The sequence below is a fragment of the Rhamphochromis sp. 'chilingali' genome (assembly GCF_963969265.1).
Source record: "Rhamphochromis sp. 'chilingali' genome assembly, chromosome: 9".
In the NCBI taxonomy this organism is placed as follows: Eukaryota; Metazoa; Chordata; class Actinopteri; order Cichliformes; family Cichlidae; genus Rhamphochromis; species Rhamphochromis sp. 'chilingali'.
In genome coordinates this window covers 6,430,411-6,450,761 of record NC_137936.1, presented here as the reverse complement: position 1 = coordinate 6,450,761, position 20,351 = coordinate 6,430,411, and the positions used below count along the sequence as shown (strand labels likewise).

General features: G+C 42.1%; 2 protein-coding genes across 2 annotated transcripts in view; one reads left to right on the top strand and one right to left on the bottom strand.

The window, feature by feature from the left end:
• Positions 1-94: 94 nt before the first annotated feature.
• acot8 (acyl-CoA thioesterase 8) lies at positions 95-6,601 on the bottom strand. The gene is made up of 7 exons (XM_080892664.1): positions 6,585-6,601; positions 4,123-4,346; positions 3,082-3,218; positions 2,650-2,875; positions 1,673-1,830; positions 1,391-1,582; positions 95-386 (listed from the first exon to the last, which is right to left on the bottom strand). Exons 2-7 carry the CDS (start codon positions 4,320-4,322, stop codon positions 268-270), a joined length of 1,032 nt encoding a protein of 343 aa, XP_080748790.1. The 5' UTR covers positions 4,323-4,346; positions 6,585-6,601; the 3' UTR covers positions 95-267.
• A 51-nt stretch (positions 6,602-6,652) lies between these two features.
• Positions 6,653-20,351, top strand: part of LOC308401911 (phosphatase and actin regulator 3-like) — a 36,122-nt gene continuing 22,423 nt past the window's right edge. The window contains exon 1 of the mRNA XM_080890370.1: positions 6,653-6,903. Coding sequence (XP_080746496.1) covers positions 6,795-6,903 — 109 coding nt within the window. The 5' untranslated portion in view covers positions 6,653-6,794. The remainder of the gene's footprint in view (positions 6,904-20,351) is intronic.

Sequence of the window (20,351 nt, the reverse complement as noted above, 5' to 3'; positions counted from 1 at the left end):
ATAAGGAGAATTTCCTGTAGGAATATGAATGAAGGATTGAATCATGTTTATGTGTGAGAATGAAGGCATTTCTCAAACAAATGACAAGCGTGCATCCATTACAACTATTTTAGTCTTTATTGACGGAAAATACATTTATTAAAAAAAAAATTAAAAAAAATCATGCTTTCATATATTAATTTTTAAACGTTTAGAATTCTTTTGCTAATCATATAATTAGATTATACAAATAAATTAGGGTTTCAAAAGGAAACACATAAAGTATCCCTATAATTTGCTGGGCTCAGTGACTGGTTTCACTCTCAGGACACCCTCCTGGGAACATGAGGCAGCCAGCATCCCATCTCTTCTCCACATTCGGCCCTGCACCAGTCCCCTGCTGCTCCCTGTAGGGCACAAAACAGAAAGTCATTTCAGGAATGGACAAAAGGACAAGCAAAGCATAAACAAATACAAAGTCTTTGAAAGTTAGAACCAAATACACAACAATCATCATCACTGATGATGGTACTCAAAAATACTACTGTTACATTAATACTACTTAAGATAAGATTTTATTGGTTCCACAACGGGGAAATTTCAAGGTTCAAGGTTCTTTATTCGTCACATGCATAGTTATACTTATGCATGGGGGGGGGGGGGGGGGGGTTGTTTTTGCGGTACCTCAGCTCAGGTACAGATATCAGAAGGAAAATACAAAAAATACAAATAAAATAGAAACAAATATAAAATAAGTAAGATAATACACAATATACAACGGTAGCATACACAGTGATTATAGATATGGTTGTGGAAATATGCAAGACATAAACTATATAGCTTAACATAACTATTCTACCACTACTATTCCTATGTAAGTAATAGATATCTATAAGTATAGATATCAGACATCAGAGACATCAGAGAAACACTTTAAATGTTTTAGTATTATAAATGGTATACACAGTTATTAGTTTAGGTAGTTATCAACATAATTAGACTAAAAGACTTAAAACAAACACAGATGATGGATTATAAACACTGTAATGAGGATGGGAACAGATAACTCATGGGGTGTAACAATAATCATGCACTGATGAACTATCTATCTATCTCCCATGACAACAAATTATAACAAAGAAAAGCTAAAAACAATATTTAATCTAATAAAAATGAAACACATACCATGTGTTCCCAGGGACAGAAAAACAAAGACTGCTTTTCAAACGAGTTCAAGCTACTAGTTTGAATAATGCAGGACATTACTTGTGGACTTTGTTTCAAAATAAAAACAAAGTGCTTACCTAAGAAAACAGTGAAGCTGGAAACATGACCGGTCATATTCTGATGTTAAAAACATATGCTTTACTGTGTTCTGCATTCGTTCTTGAGATGTGACCAACATACTGACCTGCCCATGGGCTCTCACACTCGTACAGCATCCACTCATCACTGCGGAACGTGCTGTGGAACCACATGGAGTGGTCGAGCGAGGCGGCGAACTTGGCCCTGTACTCTGGGTAAGGCAGCAGCACTGTGCCCAGCAGAGCAAAGTCTGACACATAAGCAGCAACGCAGCAGTGTAGCTTCATGTTACCTTCCCCTACGCAAACACACAACAAAAACAGCTTAGCATGTACCATACGTCTTACTCTGATCTCAAACACGAGGCAGGATGACAATGATATTTTACCAATATGTCCTCGTGCTCGCCCCCAAAACAGCCTTCTTGGTTGCTCTGGACCCAGTCTGTAAAAGTGTGCTGGGTTGACTGGTTTTATCTCAATGGGGACTTCATTAGCCAGCAGTTTTTTCAGGCCTTTCTTTGCCTCCTCTGCCAGGTCAGGTTTACTGCAAAACAACCCACAGACAGAGAGAAAACACAGTTATATGTTTGCTTTATTTATTCTAACTGCAGTTCTTTAGTAATGCATAATAGCAGTGTTAGCAAAACTGTTGTTTTAAACAATAATAATAAGTTTTACATTTTTTGATGTCTATGAACTTCAAGATTTTTGACTTCAAAAATAAAATGCTAGTGTGGTTTCTCCTGATTAATGATCCTAATCCATGAAGTTTGCATAATAAATAAAGTGAAGTTTTATATGATTATAACTAAAGTGAATACAAAAAACCCCACAGGGTACCTGAAACTAGACAGATGGATAATGACAAATTTAGCAGACTTTATAGCTGGACTGAGATATTAGTGTTGTAAACAACAGCTTAACCAACAGTTAAATCTAAGTTTTAATCAGCTGATATGTGTCGTAGGAGAAACAACACAATCTGGACTTGTCCAAGCGAAAAAGCTCTTGTTTCTTAGCACTTCCTCTCAGCTCCTTACTGTATACGCCTGCAAACAAAGACACAATGCAGAAAGAAAACAGTGAAGCTGGAAACATGATTATAGATGATTATATAAGTTAAAAAAAAAAAAAAAGAAACTAAAGCGATCTGCAATAGTGTCGTTTACAAGACTGCTCCTTGGTCACACACAAAGTTTTGGTCAGTGTGACTTTAGAGGCCATTCTGCCTGAGGAAGCCTCAAAGGTGCCTAAAATTTACAGAAAACAGTGACTTGGAATGTTATTTTATATAACTTTAAGCACAATGTGGATCAGACGAAGGCACAGTCTAATCCACAATAATAAATAAAGTCAATGCTACCTGAGGTAATGGTGAATAAGTTCCTCCACGGTGAGGAGGTCTTCAGGCGGAGGGACCACTGGCATGGGGAACTGGTGCTGCAGGGGGCTGGGCTGCAGTGTTTGGAAGGAGGCTTGGCAGATTAGTATGGGCTGTCCATGCTGGATGGCCTTCACAGAGCGCACGGTGAAGCTGCGGCCGTCTCGTGTGCGGTCCACCTGGTAAAGCACCGGAACCTTCGGATCACCTGGAAAACACCAAGAACAGTAAAGTGCTATCATAACTGACTGAAAAGGAAAACAGGTGCACATTTGCTTGTACAGAAAAAGAAGAGGAGATGAAGCTATTTAAGCCAATCTGTATGCTGTCTCTTTCTCTCTGTCTTTGCTGACTTCCAAATGGATTCTTTGTAATGTTATTCTTTCATCACCGAGGAAGTTCAGCTCATCTTACCTGCTCGGACAAAGTAGCAGTGCAGGGAGTGGGCGTACAGGCTGTCGCTCACAGACTTGGCCGCAGCCACCAGGGCCTGGCCAACTATCTGACCTCCAAACAGACGCTGAGTGCGGGGCACCCAGTGGTGGGTCCCCCTGTGGGAACAGAGGATACACTGCTGAAAGGTAATCAGGCAAATGCTTATAAAAGGTGAACTGAACTTACCACAGGACGTAAAGAAAATTTGTGTTTGGTGGATTATTTTATTTATATACCATTTGAAATCCTGTTTATTTCCCCTTAAATGGTGCCACATTTGGATCTATCATCTTTCGCCTCCGTTGATGACAAGCCTAGCTTTTCCAGTGAGGGAGACGCTGCCCCACACCATCACACTGCCTCCACCAAAAGCTGGTGCAGCAATCAGTGTAGTGTTCTCTACATCTTCTCCACACTTTGACCCTATGATCCCGTTGCTGTCGCAGAATATGAACTCATTGCTGAACATAACTTTCCTCCCAACACGTTCTCATCCCAATGTCTAACATACCGACGCAATGTGCCAAATCGTCGGCATGAGAGCCAAATATTCCACATAACAGGGAGCGCATCCCCTGTTATATGGAATATTTGGCCTTAAATTTGGAGTTGGTACTAGGGCTCCATCCAGATAATGCGGCAGCTTGGTTTTGTGGAAAACAGGCTTGAAGTTGTCCTATGCATACTTTCAATAAAGGCCATAATTTCGTTGTACATGTACAATGACAACAAATGCCTATTCCATTGATTCCTAATCAGTCAAACGTGGCGTGCTTAGAGCAGACACCTGCTGACCGCTGTAGGAGGGTCCATGCTCACAGGTGCTGCTTGCTAATCAGGAGCCAATCAGGTCCCTGGTTGTCAACACCTGTGGTACCAGAAGCTCAAAAAGAGTCAGCAGCAGATAGAGAAGGTTTGGGAGGTCGCTGCCTACAATGACGTGTTTTAAATATTACCTTCCTGTTGTATACCGAGCGGGGACCAGTGCACATCAAACAGCGAGCTGCAGTGGAAACTTACCGGTACAGGTCGACATCCAGCTTCTCCAGGTTTAAAACGCTGGTGAGGAGGACGCTTTTCAGGTCCTGCTGATACTGAGAGTTACGGCTCTGCGAAACTTCATCTTGTTCTGATTTCAGTGCCTCATTAGCTTCCAGAATTTTGTTTTTATCGATTAAACCGCTATTTTCATGACATCCGCCGAGTTCTTTCTCCGCCATGTTTGTTTGGAAACTTCTTCTACACTGTAAAACGAAAAAATGGTGAAAAGTTCATAACTGCCACCTAGCGTTGGGACAAAACACAGACATTTACTACTACCATTAAGTACCAAAGTTTCTCAGCACTTGAATTGGATCCATTTATTTTGCACTTTTGCAAAGACACGGATCGGGTATAACATTATGAACGCCTGACTAATATTGTGTTGGTTCCCTCTTTTTGCCCTGACCCATCGAGGCATGGACTCCTCTAGACCCCTGAAGGTGTGCTGTCGTATCAACACTAAGGTGTCTATATTGTGATTAGAAAATTAACCACCTGACTGGTTCACTGCATATTTGTGCAGCGTTTATATAGCAGGTCTTCCTTTACATTGTTAATGTTGTAGTGTGTTATCATTGGCATATGGCAAAATATGTAAATGAGTGTCTGAGAACAACATGTTTATTGATTTGAGTTTTACTCTGACGGCATTTTGAAGGGAACGTCTTAATAAGGAGGAAACAATACGTCTCTTACTTGTCGAGGAGTTATCAGTCTTCTTAGCTGTGCTTGAAACAGTCAGAGCAGAATAATGATTTTCCTTTACCAGTCATTCTGGTCATATTATGGCATTTACAGGGATGGCGTTAGGGACACTCATGGACAGTTTAAAGTATTTACAGTTGGTTTACTGTTTTCATTTCTAAATTTGGTAAGCAGTCACAAGATAGTAGGTTTTAGTATACATTCGCAAACAGTTTCCAGACCTTTACAGACTGTTGTTAAAGAAAATTAGATAAATGAGAGACTACACAGTGTTACCCTCTCTAGAGGGATTTGAGACTGCCATCAAATTCCAAATAGTCTTTAACAAAAATTATTTAAACACTTGACATACTTTGTATTGTGAATAAAATATGAGTTTTTAAGATTTGCAAATTATTGCATTGTTTTTATTTACATTTTACAGTGTGCAGTGTCTTTGTACCTTTCATCAACTCAATAAATCCAACTATCAGCTTTTTATTAAAATTTGTCGTCTGTTTGTGGTTTTAAATTAAAATTAAATTATTAGTTAAATTTTAGTTTAGAAATTCCATAAAACTGTCATCATTAATTAAATATCGTATATACAGAAATCGAGCAGCAGGCCAGAGACGCAGAGATGACTATCAGGAAATGTGCATCATCTGTGTTGAGTCAGCGACATGTATCCACAACTCTTCAAAAGCTGTACCAAAAGAACAATTTTCTATGTGTGTGCAGTTAACCTGATATTTAATCTTTTCAAAAACGATTTGTAAAAAACAAAAAGGTTCTTGCTAAATGTGAAGACTTTGTGCACTGTTGCAATCTTGAGTTGAAACTGATTTTTTTTTTATGTTGCTGTTGACTTTGACTTTAAAGTGACTGATTGTTTAAGGTTGACTGTTTTTGTTGAAGAAAAAAAAAAAAAGATTTGTTCACTGCAGGAACCATGACTGAGTCAAGTCTATAAACTACAGTTTTCAGTGCGTCATTTGGGAGAAACATTTTCCCAAATGTACTTTACATTATACCTGCATGTTGTTATGTTTGTTTTTTGTTTTTTTTACTTTCTGCTTTGTTGATGGAAATGTGTTGATAACATGTTATACTCATAAGACCAACCTTTTTAATACATAATCACCAGTGATAACTGCCATTTCAAACCCAAAGCTGAAGTATCTCACATGTAATAGTGTTACGTCTGTGTTAATGACTTTGGCCATGGCAGTGAACTGAAAACGATGTCTCTGGCACTGATGTCAAATTCTGACTGCTATGCACTGCCTCTCCTCCTTATATTCAGATGTATTTGGTGCTTAAAGTGATTCAAGCGTTGATCTGAAGTATTAAGGAGAGAACAGCGCAGCAGACTTCAGAGGGATCGAGCAGCACAAACTATGAATTTAACCAACATTGACATGGTTTGCATGAACTGGACAGAAGGCTGAAACCAAAGCATGGATTCAGACGAAGATTCCATTAAGAGGCTGCCCATTTTCAGCTAATACCAAGCAGGCCATGACTCTGATGCTGCCTTCAGAGGCTGTAGGATCTATTGCTTTCAAATGTGGCCTGATATTTAAGACATTAAAGGGCAAAGAAAAAACACTAAAAGGCACAAGCCTTTCTTACCAAATTGCACAAACCGGGACTGCAACAGAGGACAGATTTAAATGGAGTTCTTTATTATATGAATTTGAATCAATATTGCGCTTTCCTAGTTTTATTTACCACTCAAATTCACTTACTACCTGTTAACGTTGCTGATTTTGCGAGCAACACCTGAAGGCGCCATGATGCTGCGCGCGTAATGGATTTCCCCAGCGCTGCTGCTTTTCGGGGACCAGGAGCTGCAGCTGCAGCACTCCGACCACATTTAATCCGCACCACCTCTTGATGCCGGTGACCTTGGCTGACGGAGATCGCCCCTTTCAGTCTCGTGTCGCCGTCTTGTTTTCACCATGGCATCATCGGATGGGCTGGAGGAGGACTGTGTGTTGCAGCGGGGAAGATCTCAGAGTGACCCGAGCAGCATCACCGAGGTCCGCCTGGGTGAAGCGCACAGAGCAGGTAAGAGGAGGGGGGCGGTAATCCGACTGCTTGTTGGACATGTGTCAGCTGTCTCATTTACTGCTGCTTCACGCGGTCGACTGGGTAGGCGTGACATCACGGAGTCCGGGCTCGCCCGCATCCAGTCACGCAGACTGCACCCGTGGTGGTCCCACTTCATTTGTGTGCTTGTGTTGTAAACGTGCGTCATTTACTACCCAGTGCTCGCTCTGGCTGTGAGAAGTAGGCCTTCTGTGTGGCTGCCTTTAAAATATCAACCACACCGTAATGAATCAGGCTATGATGGGTTTTTTCCCCCACTAGTGTCATGCAGGTCATATGTAGAGTCCCCCTTTTTAAGCATTGCACTGATTTTATCCCAATAATGGCATCCAGACTTGTAACATCAGCTCCTCATTGCCCAAATCTCCTTCACATCATCAAGCTGTGACATCTTTGAATAAACACGATGTCATGATGTAGAACTGGGTGTTCTCTCTCTCCTCCCCCTCTCTATTCTCGCTCTCTTATTTCTGCATTTGTGAACGAGGTGTGTGCTTGCAGCATGGGGGCACACAAGTTGCTATCACACATGGACTGTAGTGTGTTGAGCCGAAGCTGACGAGAGTGCTGGTTGTGTATTTGGCTGTTTCCATGGTGATCTAAATGGCAGAAGGCAGCGCTTGGCTCTCCAACTGTGAGACGACATGGTGTTTGTCTGTCTGCTCCACACTGGTGATGTACAGCAGCCAGCAATTCAAAGCGAAATGCCACTTAGGCCGTGAGTTGTGCTTATTCGTGAGGTGGGATTCGCAGTTCCACCGGGAGTCTGTGGGAAGGCGTTCACTGTTGCTGTGTAGATGTGAAGCAGGAGTCATAAAAATGTTCTGCTTTCAAAGGTACTGAGCGACAGACTCATGTGAAAGTGAGTTGATTATTTGCAGGCTGGAAGCACAATGCTGTTTGTTTGCCAGCATTACATTCAACTGGTTTCAGGTAAACGGCAACCTCAAGGTCCGAAAACTGAAGCCAACACGGAAGTGCCAAACACTACACTTCCTCTAATGGCCACTAGAGGCTGGCTTCTGGAATGAGTCAATCCTCAGATGATAAAATGTACAACTTTACATGTTTACAGCCTCACACTTAAAAGCTTTTGGCCCTTATGAATATTTCCCCTTTGTAACAGCTGTGTGGAGGGTGATTTTTCTTTAAAAAAAAAAGAGTCATCCATCTCGATACTGTTAATGCTTAAAGTTAAGGGTGTGGCCATTTTGATTGTTTGCTAACATGGGCAGCTAGCTGGTTACTGAAATGAACTCTTGGCCATATTTATGGTGGTACCTTGCCCCTAACCCCTCCACCACTCCACAGTGATTATGCATAGAGGTTTAAACCATTTTTTTCCTGCACCAGGCCATGAACATGGCTTTTAATGCTGTGAAGTTGGGCATTTCAATGAGGGAGTCCTTGGGGTTTGACTTGCTTTTGGAGTCAGCATCAAGTTGCCATTAGATGAAATGCTGTCTTTGTATGTTCTGCGTTGGCTTCATTCCAGAGGCTGTTGCTCAGTGGCTCCAAAAATCCAGAAATATTGCATGGCATCATTCAAAATGGCAATGTTGGGACTTGGAAATACAAATTCCAAAAGCAATGCGTGCCTACATACACCCATCTTTTATATACGGTCCATGGTTTCACAGCCAAAGTGATGAGTGCAGACATTGATGCTGCTGTATCTCTACAAATAAGAGGCTCAGTTACTGAATCACAAGTGTGGGGGTTGCAGTATAATGCACATGACAGGATTCATTCATCTTGTGGCATGCATGCCACACTTTCATTTTCACCAGTGTGTGATGTTACAGTCTGTTTGAACATTGGACTCCTTCAGCTGGCTGTCTTTAGAGAAGGAGAGCCACAGCAATGCTGCAGAAAAGGATGTTCAAGTTCTCTCGCTGGCGGCGAATACCGTTGTGTTCATGCCTTCGGTTTCTACTGCTTGTCACGTTGTTGTGGTTGTTATAGTTACGTAACAGCGTTGGTGTATATGTGAAACTCTAAGGCATCACTGGCAGGGTTGTCCTGTCATATGCTGCTTATTACCATTTTTATCTAAATGTCAAATAGGCTCAGATCTCATTTCATCTCATCTCTGAAGCACTGTGGCAGATTTCTCCCCAAAAGCTGGACATTTCCAGTGCAGCATTAGACAGACAGAGCTCAGGCAATGCAGCAAGTGCAAACCTGCCTGTCCTGTTCCTCCCCCACTTCTCCATCCCCTCAGATCGGTGCTAACCCTTTCCGAGCCCCCTACTGCGGCTTTGATCCTTCTACTTGAAGAATCCTATCCATTAGAGGGGAGGGAAAGGGGAGTGACAGATCACTGATGGTGGTATTATCACAGCACCCAGCTGGGCAATGTCAAACTGAATCAGCTGCACAATCGACCGGACTTAATACAAATGACTTCTTACAATGTAAACATTTCCTCTGAATTACAAGGTTGTAACCAGAAATGGAAAATCACTTGCCATTTGTGCTTAGTCCTCACTCAGTGCTTTTAGCATCTGCTAAGCACTGAAGACTGATTTAACCCAAATACTTGTTACCCTGAAGTTTAAAGGTTGTCAGACAGGTCTTTGCTTTACCAACTAGTCAGCAGGCTGAGAACAGAACAGCATGCCATGTATTAAAATCTCTCCCTATGGACTTCGTTAAGTGGTGATAAGCAGCCGCCTTGATCAGCCCATAGAGGTTACATCATTGTCTCTGCTAGAGATGGTGCAGAACAATATGTGCCGCCAAAAACATTGTAGCCCAAAGGTGGATTCAAATTCAGGGTGTACAGGGACAGGGTGGAGCAACAGTTTGACAACCCTCGGAGTATGTGGCAGGGACTAAACACGATCACAGACTTTAGAGGGAAAACCAGCACACCGCAGACCACGGCCTCTCTGTGTGAGGATCTAAACGTATTCTACGCTAGATTCGACACAGCGAACACCATGAGACCGGACAGTGTGCGCACCGCGGATGACGTCAGTGCGCACACTGTGTCTGAGGAGGATGTGCGGAAGTGCTTCGGGAAGGTGAACGCACGCAAAGCTACTGGTCCGGACGGGATTCCCGGCCGCGTCCTCAAGTCATGCGCGGCTCAGCTGGTTGGAGTGTTCACGCACATCTTCAACCTTTCCCTCTCTCTGTCTGTAGTCCCAGCCTGCTTCAAAATGGCCACCATCGTCCCTGTACCCAAATCCTCCACCATCTCCTCATTGAACGACTGGCGACCTGTAGCCCTGACCCCCATCGTAAGCAAATGCTTCGAGAAGCTGGTCAGGGACTTCATCTGCTCTGCACTACCCGACTCACTGGACCCTCTACAGTTTGCATACCGCCACAACAGGTCCACTGATGATGCCATAGCCCTGACACTACATACTGCCCTGTCACACCTGGAGAAGAGAGACACGTATGTGAGGATGCTGTTTGTAGATTACAGCTCAGCATTCAATACCATCGTTCCCTCGAAGCTGGACAGGAAACTGCAGGATCTAGGACTGAGCAGCTCCCTCTGCAGCTGGATCCTTAGCTTCCTGTCTGACAGACGCCAGGTGGTCAGACTGGGCAGCATCACCTCATCCCCCATCACACTGAACAATGGTGCTCCACAGGGGTGTGTACTGAGCCCTCTCCTGTACTCACTCTACACCTACGACTGCACAGCCACTAACAGCTCCAACATCATTGTGAAGTTTGCGGACGACACTACAGTGGTGGGTCTTATCACCAACGGTGATGAGACGGCTTACAGGGAGGAGGTCAGCGCCCTGACCCACTGGTGTCAAGACAACCATCTCACCCTCAACGTCGCAAAGACAAAGGAGTTGATAGTGGACTTCCGGAGGTGCAGAGAAGTACACACCCCCATCACCATCAACGGCGCTGCTGTGGAGAGAGTGAGCAGCTTCCGGTTCCTTGGAGTACATCTGGCTGAGGATCTTACGTGGTCAGTACACACAAACAAAACAGTGAAGAAGGCGCAGCAGCGCCTCTTCTTTCTCAGGAGACTGAAAAGATTCGGCATGAGCCCCCACATCCTCAGGACCTTCTATCACTGTGCCATTGAGAGCATCCTCACTGGATGCATCACCACCTGGTATGGCAACAGCACCGCCTACAACTGCAAAGCTCTCCAGCGAGTAGTGCGGTGCTCTGAACGGATAATTGGAGGTGAGCTTCCCTCCCTCCAAGACATCTACAGGAAGCGCTGCCTGAGGAAAGCGGGGAGGATCATCAAGGACTCCAGTCACCCCAGCCATAAACTGTTCAGACTGCTTCCATCAGGAAGGAGGTTCTGCAGCATCCGGTCCCGTACCAGCAGACTGAGAGACAGCTTTTTCCATCAGGCCATCAGACTGCTGAACACGTCATAGACACCTCAGCTTCACTACTGGAACTTCAACATTATGCACTCCACACTGTATATAAATGCCACTTGTTTTGCACATATTCAACTCTGTATATTTTATATATTTTATTATTATTATTATTATTATTATTATTATTATTATTATTATTATTATTTTTTTTTTTTTTTTTTTTTTTTTTTTTTTACTATTTAATTTGTAAAAATGTGTATACACACACACACACACACACACACACACACACACACACACACACACACACACACACGTAGGAAAATATTTAGTATACACATCCAGAAATGCATACACTATTATATATTGTACATATATTTATTAGTTTCAGGTTGGCCATTCTTGTATTTTGCTCGTTTGTGTTGTTGTGTTTGCACATCTCTGTTGCTTGTGGGGCTCGCACACAAGAATTTCACTCGCATGTGCTGTGCCAGTGTGCCTGCACATGTGATGTGACAATAAAAGTGATTTGATTTGATTTGATTTGATTTGAAATTCACATTTTGGCATTTACACTAAGAGTCAAAAGTTTGGACATACCTTCTCATTTAATGTTTTTTCTTTATTCCATATTGTAGATTCTCACTGAAGGCATCAAAACTATGAATGAACACATATGGAATTATGTAGTAAAACAGCCACCCTTAGCTTTGATTCCTGCTTTGGACACTCTCGGCATTCTCTCGATGAACTTCATGAGGTCGTCATCTGAAATGGTTTTCCAACAGTCTTGAAGGAGTTCCCAGAGATGGTCAGCACTTGTTGGTTCTTTTGCCTTCACTCTGCGCTCCATCTCATCCCAAACCATCTCGATTGGGTTAAGGTCAGGTGACTGTGGAGGCCAGGCCATCTGGTGCAGCACTCCATCACTCTTCTTCTTGGTCAGATAGCCCTTACACAGCCTGGAGGTGTGTTTGGGGTCGTTGTCCTGTTGAAAAATTAATGATGGTCTAACTAAATGCAGGATGCTGTGGTAGCCATGCTGGTTCAGTGTGCCTTCAGTTTTGAATAAATCCCCAACAGTGTCACCAGCAAAGCACCCCACACCATCACACCTCCTCCACCATGCTTCACGGTGGGATCCATGCATGTGGAGACCATCCGTTCACCTTTTCTGCGTTGCACAAAGACACGGCAGGTGGAACCAAAGATGTCAAATTTGGACTCATCAGACCAAAGCACAGATTTCCACTGGTGGTGTCCACTCTTTGTTTCTTGACCCAAACAAATCTCTTCTGCTTGTGTTTTTTTCTTAGTAGTGGTTTCTTAGCAGCTATTTGACTATAAAGGCCTGATTCACAGTCTCCTCTGAACAGTTGATGTAGGGATGTGTCTGCTACTGTAACTCTGTGTGGCATTTATCTGTGCTCTAATCTGAGATGCGGTTCCTGAGGCTGGTGTGTGGAGGGGTGTGGTTTGTGGCTCGGCTGCAGAGGACGTGTGGAGTGAGGTCCCAGTGTGGTGTTAGGGGGGAGGCTGACTTGCACACCTGACCTCCATCATCGAATCATGACTCCTCTTTAAAGGATGTTGCCAGACAGGAGGGGAGAGCGGTGTGGCAGCTGGTAAGCTGCTCAGACAGAAAGTGCCTAAACGTATACACAAGAAAACGCATAGCAACGTGCAACACTGTGTGTGTGGGTTCTCATTCGTGCCACGTGATGACTCGGATGAATGTATCCTCAGCAGCAGAGGTGGCTCTTGGTCTTGCTTTCCTGGTGCGGTCCTCATGTGAGCCAGTTTCATCGTAGCGCTTGATGGTTTTTGCGACTGCATTTGGGGATGCATTAAAAGTTTTAGCAATTCTCAATTTCCCTTTAGCTCTACATTTTCATTTTACAGTTTATATTGCTTTTAACTAATCTTGCTAACCGACTAGCTCACGAAATGTTGCATATTTCAAAAGGTAGTCAGTAAATTAAAATAAAATAATGCAGACTTACATACAATAGGCTATTCATATTAATGTACAGAATTCACCTGCTTGCTGCTACTACTGCACATTCACCCAGTGTATATACTATATGTATGTATATATATATATATATATATATATATATATGTTCTTCCTCTACACCCCCCCCCCCATTTTTGCACATGTCGAGGAGCGTGTCAGGCTACATTTCACTGTGTGTTATACTTGTATAACTATGCATGTGACAAATAAAGAACCTTGAACCTTGAAATACAAAACTAAAATAGTTTAGTGAGACAAAACTTGCAATGTGTATAGATAAGAAAAGGTTTGCTAGCTGCCTAGCTTAAAGCAGGTAGCATTGTTCAAAATGCAGGCTGAAAAACAATAAATAAAATAATACAGAGTGTTCTCATATAGTTTTCCAATGCTGTGATCAATTGTCAGCAGTGTTTTACAGTTTACCAGATTTACTACCTGCAGTCTAACAGCTGAAGCTTTTTGCTCAACAGGGTTTATTTTTGTAATATTATGAAGCAAGCTGCAAGCAAGTACACACACATAATGTCAACATTGATAATGATAATATATATGATACAGTATTATCATTAAATGTTAGAATTGAACGTATCTTATTAACTGTATTAAGACAGAAAATTCTTTAAGTTAAACGAAGTATTCATTTATGCCAAATGTACTGTTGCTTGTGCACTAAAGATGTGAAGCTTGCTGACACTGTAACATTGCCCTGTCCCTCCCTGCTGTTGCCTTTAGCCTGCAGGAGCCTCTTCCCTTGCTCCCCTCATCTCCCTATTTGAGTCACTGCTGTTGTACTAATCTGACATGCTGCTCCGACATCAAAGGCTTTCTCCCTGGACTCCTCTGCTGTTCTCGTACACTGCACCCCACCACCATCACACCGCCGCAACCCTCGGTTACTGATGGGCCTCAGTTTAGTCCTCGCATTCAGTCAGAGGCGATGGCGGCAGCCTGATGAGAAGATTAGGATTCTTTTTATTTGAATTCCTCATGTTTTATTAATCAGGAAGCCTTTACATAAGCCGGTTTGTCTCATTCCATATTCACTGCTGTGATTGAGAGGACAGAATAGCAAGCCTGGCACCTGGCAGCTCACTCCTACATGCATGTTGAGCTCAGCGAGGAACGAGTGCTAAATGTCTCCACATGAGTCACTGCACAGCAGCTGCAGTTGGAGATGAGACAGAATAAAAGGTGTGCATAGCTGGAAATAGAAAACAATAAAGCAATGTCACTTCCATTGTCCTCATGTGTGTCTGTGGAAATGTCAGCTGTAACAGCATTTGGCAAGAGCCTTGTCATAAAGTTTTTGGGTTTCTGAAATCCATGTTGTGAACCTGGAAGACGTTTTCTTGTCTTCACTGCATACTTAAATTTCCCCTCTCACAGTCTGTGTGAATTACCCATGGGTATGCGGCTTAGATTTTAACATGAGATACAGAGAAGCATGCAGCTGCAGACTGTTTACCCTAGGTCTATCAGCTAGTTAAAGGATACTTAGATTCTCAGTATCTTACCTTATGTTATTTCACTAATATGATTCTAATATAATATATGAATGAAACTTTGTCACACACAGTGATTGTTACCATCTAGTTGTTTTAAAAAAAGGATTTATTATAAATCACAATTCACGTGCAATGTTCAGTGCATATTAGGCTTAGTGGTCACCAAAATTTGTATCTCCAACTCACCACAAAATATGGAAGGAAGAATATGAAAAAGTGGCACAGGCTAGCAGATCAATAGATGGACATAGCTACCACCTAATAACACGTTTGTAAAGTGCTGATGTATTGACTACCACCATGTTGGGCTTTTTTTCTTTTGCTTTAAACTAGTACTGATTGCATTTGGTTTAGAGGTTGGCGTGCTCAGTTAAGAGCTAATGCCGGTAAGCTTAGCTGGAAAGATGCGCTGAACAGAAATCAGTACTTTCCTTCCATCTAATTAGTAATAACCACAGGTTGCAAATAAAATGCTGGTAACACCACAAACATGATTGAAAGGTCCAGTTCAGTGAATTAGTGGACGCAAACAGACAGCTGGTGGCTTAGCTGGCAAAGCAGTATTTCCAGTCTATGTCTATACAGGTTTACGCCATGTAGACCTGTGTCTACATGGCGTAAACCTCATTTTCAGAGCATCTAATATCTGCTATTATTTTTTTACCGTGCTGAATTTTGACTGCTTCTTGATTTTGATTGTTTTGTGAGAAGTTCAACTTCTCAGTTCAACTCAACATTAGGTTTATGGTTTTCCAACAGGTGGTAGTACATGGTACCCAGACCTTTTTAGTGCCTATTTGGCTGGGGTTTCAGGCGATCTGAGGCGATCCAAAAATGTGACATCAACAGACTGCATTGGCTAGTCAGTTGCATCACTCCATGAGTGTCTCATTCACAAAAATCTAAACCGCCATTTTTTTAAACCCAGTAAAGAGGGAAATCCATCCATCCATTCATTTTCTTCCGCTTATCCGGGGTCGGGTACCCGGGACAGCAGCCCTAGCAGAGAAGCCTAGACCCCAGCCTCCTCCTCCAGCTTGTCCGGGGGAACACCGATGCGTTCCCAGGCCAGCTGAGAGATATAATCTCTCCTGTGTGTCCTGGGTCTCCCTTCTGGTGGGACATGCTCAGAACACCAGGGAGGCATCCTTGTCAGATGCCCAAACCACCTCAACTAGCTCCTTTCGATGTGAAGGAGCAGCAGCTCTACTCTGAGCCCCTCCCAGATGGCCGAACTTCTCACCCTTTTCACCCAGAGAGAGCTTCAGAGGAAGCCCATTTCCGCCGCTTGTATCCGCGATCTCGTTCTTTTGGTCACTACCACAGCTCGTGACCATAGGTGAGGGTAGGGACGTAGATCGACCGGTAAACTGAGAGCTTCACTTTTACACTCAGCTGTCTCTTCACCGCAACAGACCGGTACAGCATCCACATCACTGCAGCCGGAGCACCAATCCGTCTGTCGATCTCTCGCTCCCTTCTCCCGTCACTCGTGAACAAGACCCCGAGATTCTTAAACTCTTCCACTTGGTGCAGGAACTTATCCCTGACCCGGAGTGGACATTCCACCCTACACAAAAAACACACTGCATTCCCCAATTCTGACAAAAAGCCTTATGCACAGCAGCAGGTATACCATCACGCTATAACAACCCCACGCACATTAGGTGGTACTCGATTGTAATGGAAAACATGTGAAATCCAGTTGAGGCAAGTCGAGCTGTGTCAAGTAGGTACTAGTGGAAAAAGGCTTTAAGTGTTACCTTAATTTTTCAGCCTGAAAGGTTCTACTTTAGGACAGACTACACGGATGCTACTGACTCCTTAAGGCAGTCCTGTCCTGTCATCATTTGTTGCATCGTTTTATCAGAAGAAAGTTCCTTTGGTTCATTTTCATGCTAACAGGCAAAAATACTTCCAGGGTTTTATTTGCTTCTTTTAAAATCTAAACTCACTATATAATTAACCAAGGGGTTCCCTAACATGTGCTTAGAAATGCATTTCCACCACTAAAAAGCGCTTTGGGTGCCTAGAAAAGCGCTATATAAATCCAATCCATTATCATTATCTGCAGCTGGAGTAGATATGAGATTTGAGACATTTTGAAAGACTTGTTAATAACTTACATAGTGGCAGAGCCCTGAATATGCTTCTAAGTGGGTTCAAGAGCAGTTGAAAGGTGAAACACAGCCACAAGAGGGCTCTACTCGGCAGATGGCTTAATGTTGCATAAGTGCAGTGAGCAGTCACTGTCACGGCAAGTCCAGCACTGCAGTCACCAGGTCTCTCTCAAAAAAGAGGGACAGCACATGGTTTGTTCAAGGTCATGCTGCATACGGTGAGAGCGGGCAGACTCCTTCCTAGGATTAATCAGCATTACTCTCCATGTTTTAAGAGGAGTCTGAACTGGTATTGAACTGAGGGGCACTTCAACTCAATATTCACTTCATGTCAAAGACCGCAGGGATGAGCGCAGTGAAGGCAATATTAGAATAAGTTTCGAAATCTTTTGAAATTCAATTAGAGGTGGTTACAACTGCACACGGGAAATGAAACTTTGCTCATCTTCACACCCCTCTATTTTCAGAGCTGATGCAATTCCTCTCAAGCTCTTTTTTTGTGATCTCATGTCTGTTTCAAAAGAGGAACATCTTGAAAGCAGTGATGAAGGATTTAACATGGACAGCTTGGCCATGATTAATGCGGAGCATTCCAGAAGTGATGTGACTGTAATGTAGGACTATAAATGAAATGTGGCTTTGCTGAGACAGTAATGGGTTGTTCAGAGTGAATGTTACCCTTGAGTCTTTGGTGCAGCATTGATTCTTTTTTATTGGTTGGCCAAGGCTCAGTAGTACAGTGGCTAATTCAAAAGCACTTCGCTTTTTTCCCCTCCCTGTTTTTTTTGTGCCAACTCATCTCTCATACCCTTGTGCACTATGCAGAGACATCGCTGGGTTCCACTGACTACAGGGCCCTGGGGAGCAACGCAGCAAGCAGGGAAAAACATGACGTCACTGTTGGCCAATGCCATGAGAGGACAAAACACTGTTATGCAGAATGCTGTAGCTAGGTCATTAAAAAAACTGAAGTCACCAGTCCAAAATAATATAAAGGAAGTGATCAATTTGGCGGTTCGGTTTGGTTCGATACTTTGGTGTCACGGCTCGATATTTTTTCGATACAAAGAAAATGTTCATGCCTTTTTAATTTGTCATTTATTAAAATTATAAATATATATTTTAACTCAAAAGTACAGTTTTTAAATGTAATGTTGCTGAAACAACAAAATAATAAAAAAAATCTATCTGATCGAGAAATCACTCATCTTTGGAAAAGAGTTTATTACAGAGAAATGGCTCTTTCTAAAATAAAAGCTATACTATATGCTTCTTCTGGGCTATATTCTCAGCAGCACATTAAACATATCAGGTCCCCATAAGGAGAATCATGTGCTAACACTGTCTAAATGACTCGGGTAAAGTTTGTAGCATGCATGCTTGTTGTTTTTGTCTGCTTCCACTTGTCTTTGCACTAGAATGATGTCAGCGTAAATGTGCAGTCATATTCATTTTGTTCCCTGTCAGCGTTAATCTCGTTAAAATGACGTAAACGCCATAACGCGGCAAATCTCCGTTAACAAGTTACCGCGGATCGCCCCGTGCATGGGGCTGGACAGCGTCAACACGTTAACGAGCAAACTGTGCTAACACACTAGTTCCCACCCATGTAATTGAGCATTGCGTGGCACATCCGACATACTGTTTTACTTTAGTCCATGACGCGCTTACCTTCAGGGTCATACGTCACATGAAGACCAAAATAGTTCCAAAGGCCAGATCTGAATGAGGGTGGGGGAGGTTCAGTTTGCCATGTTGCAACGAGCTTAGCTTCTGTCTCGCTAGCTTGCGCTGCGCTCAGTGGATCTGCGCTCGACAGTGCAGCCTAGGCGGAGTAGTCGAACGCAGATCCACTGAGTGCTCAACACAGACAGCATCGTCAGAAGAAAAGTTGATAAAATAAATGAAAAATTTTGTATTGTTCGATACATATGCGTACCGAACCGAAAGCACTGTATCGAACGGTTCAATATCGATACGAGTATCGTTGCACCCCTAATAAATATATATCTATATATATATAGATATGTATGTGTGTATATATATATATATATATATATATATATATATATATATATATATATATATATATATATATATATATATATATATATATATATGTATGTGTGTATATATGTATATATATATATATATATATATATATATATATATATATATATATATATATATATATATATATACACACATACACATATATATATATATATATATATATATATATATATATATATATATATATATATATATATATATATATATATATATATATATATATATATATATATATATATGTATGTGTGTATATATATATGTGTATGTGTGTATATGTGTGTGTATATATATGAATAAATAAACATCAAGGTCTTGGTGAGTAGGGCTGGGCCATATCATACCGTTCATGGTAATATCGGTATAATGTTGGGCAACGATAAGAAAATGAAATATCGCGATAGAATATGGGTAAAATGCGCATGCACGGTAGCTTTGTTTTCATACGCACATGGCGGAAAAAGCATGACAGAGAATGAGAAGGGCTAAAGCGGATCGTTGAATGAAACGGGTGAACCAGAATTGGTTTGTAAAAATGCTGCAACTTCAGTGGTGTGGAACTGGTTTAGCTTTCGTCCGTCATATACACAACAAAGCACTATTTTTGGTAGCGCATGCTAGCGGGCCGTCGTTATTACCGTGTTGTTTGGAAAATACGGCACACTTAAAATCAATCCTTTGATTTTTCTGAAAATCGAGAGTGCCCCTTATAATCCCGTGTGCCTTATGTATGAATTCTGGTTGTTTACTGACCTTGAAACGATTTTATGTGGTACACGGCGCTCGAAAATCTGTCAAATGTTTTAGTACGACTTTGCTAAGCTACAAACCCGCACCGCTTGATGGATTGTCGGAGCATTACGGCTATCGTAGGCAGGCGCCTCGCGGAGTGATACGTACTGTGCTTCAACATAATATTACCGTATTGTGTGTGTATAACCTCTTTTTAAGTTTTGTGGATATTATACATGGTTATGCTGAGGATATGTCGGACAATTTCCACTGGAAATGCCTTTTGGTTAAACTGTCAGCAAGGAATTTGCATTTGCACTGTTACATTTTTATATAACTTTAATGCACATAAAAAACAGCTGCTTGTTTAAGTGAAAATACATTGATGGTTTTTTTGCACTAATAAAGTTGTGGAGTTGTAAAGTATTTTGTCTAGTGTCAATTATATCGTCAGTTATATCGTTATCGCAAATTTTCAAATGTATATCGTGATAAATATTTTTGGTCATATCGCCCTGCTCTAGTGGTGAGTACCCGTGCATATTTGAAAAGCACTTTATAAAGCGCTTTAGAAGAGTCAGTTGGGTCTGAAGGCTACAAGTTCAAATTTTAAAAAGAGGTGTATAGTATTCCCGAGTACTTC